At 37.1% G+C, this 6,308-nt stretch overlaps 1 protein-coding gene across 1 annotated transcript; it reads right to left on the minus strand.

Moving 5' to 3' along the window:
- Positions 1-3,526: 3,526 nt before the first annotated feature.
- Positions 3,527-4,630, minus strand: LOC141638061 (uncharacterized). Its single transcript, XM_074447510.1, has one exon. It carries the CDS (start codon positions 4,628-4,630, stop codon positions 3,527-3,529), a length of 1,104 nt encoding a protein of 367 aa, XP_074303611.1.
- Between the last annotated feature and the right edge of the window lie 1,678 nt (positions 4,631-6,308).

Raw genomic sequence — 6,308 nt, forward strand, 5'->3', positions numbered from 1 at the left:
AACAATATGAAATGCAACAATGCTATACAACAATGAAGTATGGCAACCACAAGTCACCTCTAACACCACTCCTCCTCCAAACCAAACCCGGTGACGACATCGCAACACCGCCACCAATAGCCGGACCGCAGTCCGTAAAATATACTCTGGACATCCCCAAAGTACCGAGCCCGAACGCTAATCGGACCCCTGCCACACATCATGACACTACACGAGTCCATTCATACTCAAGTCATAAACGTGCACGTGCCTCTTGGAGTGGGAAACTCCAAGAGGTGAACCAAGCGTAAGACGGACCTCCAGATCCGTCTTACGTCACCTCAACAACCCAACATAAACACACCCTAACAATCCACCACCAACCTCTTCCAACATCCACAAGTAATCAATGTTCACACAATATATGCCAAATAAGCATTCCCACATTAACATGAATCAAAATATGACATGAATGCATATGTTCATCATTATTCCAACCTGATTAATTCAATTTCATGTTATAGTGCAATTCAAATGATAATGTGAAGCTAATACCACTTACCCATCAACATAACATGGTGAATTTTCAATACTAATATGCAATAAACATTAATTTCCCAAATAATCATGTTATAATGCAATTATGACATATATTAAGGAATTCATGGCAATTAACACAAATATAAACAACCATATTATTAAGACCGAGTAGGGAAACCCTACCTTTTGCAAATCTTCAACGACAACAACAACAACAACAACAACAACAACAACAACAACAACAACAACAACAACAACAACAACAACAACAACAACAACAACAACAACAAGCACACTCTAGAAGGGCTCCTCTGAGAAGTCTCCTTCTACATTTAATTAAGGGAATACTATCCCAAAAGTATTCAATAATAATAATAACAACAATAACAATAACAATAACAATAACAATAACAATAACAATAACAATAACAATAACAATAATAATCATAATAATAATAATCATAAATCCTCAATTAAACTCCTTAATTACCCAACACACTAATTAAATTCCCATAAGACAAATCACCCAAAGTCTAGAGTTACTAATAACAATAAGAAAAGAAAAAGGGTGATTAACAACTTACAAATGTAAGGAAATGAAAAGATATGGGGCTTGAGCACAAACTCTTCAAGATAAAGTCGGAATCTTCAAAGGTAAGGTGTAAGGAGCATTTGATAGGATTTTAGGGTGGTTGAGGCATGGTGGGAAGTGTTTAGGGTTTCAAAAGTGAAGAAAAATATGAAAAGAGGGTATTTATATCAAGGCCCAACACACGGAGCCAGCATGAGAAAACAGTGTCTGGGCGCGTACACTCGATCGACTGCTCGTAGGCACTCGGTCGAGTGCACCAGCCACTAGGCCGAGTGGCACACAACCAGGGGTTAGGTTAACTACTCAGAGGGCACTCTGTCACTTAGCTCGGTCGAGTACTCTGCCACTCGGTCGAGTACTTTGTCATACTCAACCGAGTGCACAGCTACAAAAACCAGGGTATTACAAGGACTGAAAGCTAATGCTATGAAATCCTACCATTTAGTTTAGTAGTGTGTGTTAGATTGAAAAGAATACTCCCTCCTATTCTCTATTTTCTTCCCTATTTCCTAAAACGGATTATTCAGGTTTTCTTCCCCTTTCCTATTTTGGTAAGTTTTTCACCTATACAATTACCATTCTATCCTTACTACTTTTTAGTATTTACAATTTATGCCATCAACTTATTTCCTAATCCAACTACTAACCCAACTACTTAACCCACCCATTAACACTAATCCCAGCCCAAATAGTAATCCGGCCCAACTAATCATAAAACCCTAATGACACCCGCCATATTTAGCCCCCCCCTAATCAGAAACCCTAAGAACTCCTCTCTCTCTCTTCCGCCATCTCCTCTCACATTCTCTCTGTAAATCTCACTGATTTTCTCTCATTTCTTCCTTTGATTCTCATCAAACCTTATTCCTCATCACTGATCCATACTTTCCCACTCTCCTTTCTCTCAATCAATCACCATGTCAATGGATTTATACCTAAATCGCCATAAATTTGAAAACTTTTCGAAGTTTACAGCAGATCTGAGTTTTGTTGACTCGGATTATGAAGACGGTCCTTGTTTATTCAACAACACTGTTGATTTTGTTCGAGTTGATGATGATTTTGTTCGAGTTGATGATGATTTTGTTCGAGTTGATGAAGATTTGGAGGGTGTGATTCGAAATGATGTTGATGGGAATATTGTGACTGATTTTGGTGTTGCGGTGCTTGAATCTGAGATCGATGATGATTTGCAGAAACGAAGGGAAGAAATGGCGGAGTTTGTTCGGGTTGATTCTGAGAGAAGAATGAAGAAGATGGTGGAGAGGCGTGAAACCAAAGAGCATCGTCGTTGGTTTTTGATGGAATTGTCAAAATATTGGCCTATGTTTGGCCTTGAACTTGAAGATGACGATGGTGTGAAGGGAGATGGAGTTACTGCAGATGACGATGATGTTGATGTTGCTGGTTATAGTCAGGACATACCTGAATCTGTTGATATTGTTCTTGACACCTATGGGGAATGGGATACTATTGTCCCTGATTCTCAACCGTTACCTTTGTTTGGGGAGGTCTAATTCTGTTTCCCTGATTCTTTTAACAATTTTTTTTTTTTTTCATATGGACTAGTGATGATATAAGTTGCCTAATATGGGTTTTATACTCCTTTTTTTTACCTTGTTATTGCTCAATGATCTTATTTGAGAGCATAAAACACATTCCATGCATTACGCCACCACAATAATTTGTGATGCAGGCTATGCAAGGAGTGTTGTTGGTTATGTCCTCATCTGATTCCAAACTGTTGAAGTCTTACCGAATTAGCACTGCCTAATTTACATTTCATTAAACTTAATGTGCCCAAAAGTTCATACAAACTTATGCAAAGTTCAAAACAACCTAAAATTTACTACTGCATGCTTCATATGCTTCTGTTATGCTTTTGTTTACTCCAAAAAACTTGCTTCATCTGCTTCTGATTTACTACTGCATGCTTATCTTCACTTGTTCAAAACTTGTCTGCTCTGCTTCATAGTTGGATGCTTCATATGCTTTTGTTTACTCCAAAAAACTTGCTTCATCTGCTTCTGATTTATGCACGCATGTCAATGTCTATTTGTTGTTGTAAATTTTCAACCTGCACTGCATTACTAATAACACCCTCTTCAGTAATGTTACCAACAGGATCATTTTCACCTGTTGGGCCATTACTGGTACCTGCATGTTCTGTTAGTTCTGAAATATTTTCTGCAGCACTAATTGATTCCAACAATTCACTTATTGAGCTTGCATAACCAAGATTTTGTACATATGTGATGCACTCTTTCACTAGTTCTGCATCAGCAGTTAGATATTCAGGTAGTATACCTTGTGCTGCCAGTTTTGACTTGTGCATATGAGGCACTGGATAATCAATCCCACCTTTTAGCTTCATAATTTCTAGCATACATGCCTGCAATGTAATGAACACATAGTTCAGCCAAAGACTTCTAACTCTGTAAATGCTTTCATTGTGTTTTCAACAAGCTCGTCAACTTTCTTGGACTTTTTCTTTTGCTGAAGAGCTTGAATGGCTCTAAAAAAGCCCAAATCCAGTACATTTAAATCTGGAGAATTAGGAGGCTGATAACTAAATTGAATATTCCACCCATCTGCTTGTCCATGCTTCTTGAAATCTGCATCTTTGTTAGTTAGATGAGGTCTTGCATTATCCTGCTGTATCTGAATTTTTTTGCTGTAGTTAGCTGCCCATTTTGCCTTAATAGTAGGCAACACATTGGTAATCAACATCTCCTTGGTGACTTGCTTAGTTATTGAGTCTATAGACTTTGTTTCTAATGTCCCTGCACTTCTGTTTTTTGATTTTCTCTTAGCTGGTACCTCCATTACAAAAGGCCATATACCAAGTTTTCCATCACAAATTACTTCCTTGTTTGGACCATATTTAGGTCTTGATACACAACACATGAACATGACTTTAGTTATGAATCTTTTTGATTGAACACATCTATGGGGTCTTTTTTCTTTTTTGCCTACATAAAACCTTTGAGATGGTTTTGTTATAAAAAACCATTTCTCATCCATGTGCACTACATTACTTTGGTCTTTAAAAACAAATTGTTTGGTAAGCTTATCATATTGAAGTTGTGAAAGACAATAAATTAATCTATCAAGTTTGTTCTTATCTGTCAATAGAGGCTTGACTGCATTTGTATGTGAGTCAATCAGCTTTGCTTTCACCCATCTGTTGACTGTTGATTGACTAACACCCAGCCCTTCACTAACTCCATGCTGAGTTGTCCTACTACCCATCTCCATATTCTCTAGTTTGGTAGTGTCAAATGTGAGTCTGCTTGGCATTCTTCTACCTTTCAGTTTGCTGTTGACATTGATACCATCTCCTGCAATATGCTGCTTCTTGGCTTCATTCCAAATGTCGGTCACTGTCTTTCTACAAACCCCAAATTGTGCTGCTATTTCTGACATTGAACCATGCTTTGGTTTACCACCACTGCTTTTTTCTAGTAAAAGATCACATATTCTTGATCTTTCTAAATTATCCAGATTTTTTGTCTTCATTTATTGAGAATGTTTTTGTTGTGTTTCTGAAATGGTAAGAAAGTTGTTGTTTGGCTCTATGCAAATAAATGAATTTAGTTGATCATCCTTTCTATTTATATCATCCTTGAACTTTGCATCATGTTTAAAAACATTTGGGCGCATAAAATGAAATGTTAGTGAAATTTGGCTCCTTATTTGAAATTTGGTGCCAAATTTGGAGCCAAATTTTCATAATCAAGGCCATTTGCAGTCAGGTACTTACTTTGACACTTGGGTTTTGTGTGAAGGACAACCAACTTGGTTGAAAAGAATGGAGAAACCCATCATCAAATCTGAAGTCCAGATTAATCACCCGTTTTTTTTTTTTTTTTTTTTTTTTTTTTGTTTCGTGTTGCCTAATTAGCTGTAATTAGTGTAAGAAGACACGAATCTTATGTCCAGATTTATTAAAACGTTTATTATTGTTAAATGGAGGCATGTCTCCATATGTAATGGTTGTTAAACAACCTTGTTTTGTATAATTATCACTAATGATGAACTAAATGGGACAGTTTAATCCCATTCTTAAACATGTACTAATGTTGTTTTATTTTTTGGAGGGAGCAATTAACTTTATGCTTTATCTTATTTAACTACTAATTATTCAACACTCTCTCCACTCAACAAACCCCACCAAAGTCCTTTATTCATTCTTTATTCACTTTCTTAAAATTTGTGCCCCATCCAAAGGGGAAGAAAAAGAAGAATAGGAGGGAGTACTATTTTGCAGAACACTCAATTCTCCCAAGGGTAGCTCCCATTTAGACATTTGGGCACCCCACTTCATTCTTCCGGGTTTACTCAGGTTATGTACCATTCTCTCATCCAGAAAATTCAAGGAAAAATGTCTCACTGGGCAAGTCAAAACCTGTCCTATGATGGCAAAATACAGTTGATTAATTCCATAATATTTGGCCTTGAGAGCTTTTGGTGTTCTTGTTTATTCTTGCCCTCTGGAATCATAAAGCAAATAAAACAACTATATATGCAGGCCATTTTTATAGGGTTACAAGTAAGGGAAAAGGCGTATGGTATTTTTTGTATGTGATAAGATGTGTAGACCCTTAAGAGCAAGTGGTTTTGACATTAGAGAGTTTCTGAGCTGGAACAAATGTTTAATGCTCAAGTATTTTTGGAAATTACTTTCAGGTAAGTGTTGAGTTTGGACAGACTGTGCTAAAGCCTATCTTGTCAAGGACGTTGGTCTATGGACCATTGCTCCCTTGATTTCCTCTTCTACTCTCTGGAAGAAGATCATTTACACTAGGCATCAATTCATTCAAGAAACTGGAGGGATTAGCCAAGTTTAAAGGTTCTTATCTACTAGCACTCCTCACCATAAGCTTCAAATCAAGGAATGCTATCAAATTTTCAGAGGGTAACAGTTTCCTTTATACTGGACTAGAGCTCTTCAGGACACTGTTATCATGCTCAGTCATCACTTTATCACCATGCTGGCTATGCAACATGGTTTGTCCACCATTTACAATCTTTGTAGATGAAGATTCTATCTCATTAATAGATGTGTGCTCTGTTTGGGGGCCTATGAATCCCAGATTCACTTGTTCTTTCAATATGTTTTTTCTATGCAAGTCTTCCAAGCTATCTTAAATTGACAGAGGGTCACTCGTGCTATGCTTAGCTGATAGTAGTGTTT

The sequence above is a fragment of the Silene latifolia genome, chromosome 2 (genome assembly GCF_048544455.1).
Source record: "Silene latifolia isolate original U9 population chromosome 2, ASM4854445v1, whole genome shotgun sequence".
In the NCBI taxonomy this organism is placed as follows: domain Eukaryota; kingdom Viridiplantae; phylum Streptophyta; class Magnoliopsida; order Caryophyllales; family Caryophyllaceae; genus Silene; species Silene latifolia.

Excerpts from the sequence above, each read along its gene's own strand:
- LOC141638061 (XM_074447510.1), bottom strand. The coding sequence starts at position 4,630 with ATGAAGACAAAAAATCTGGATAATTTAGAAAGATCAAGAATATGTGAT.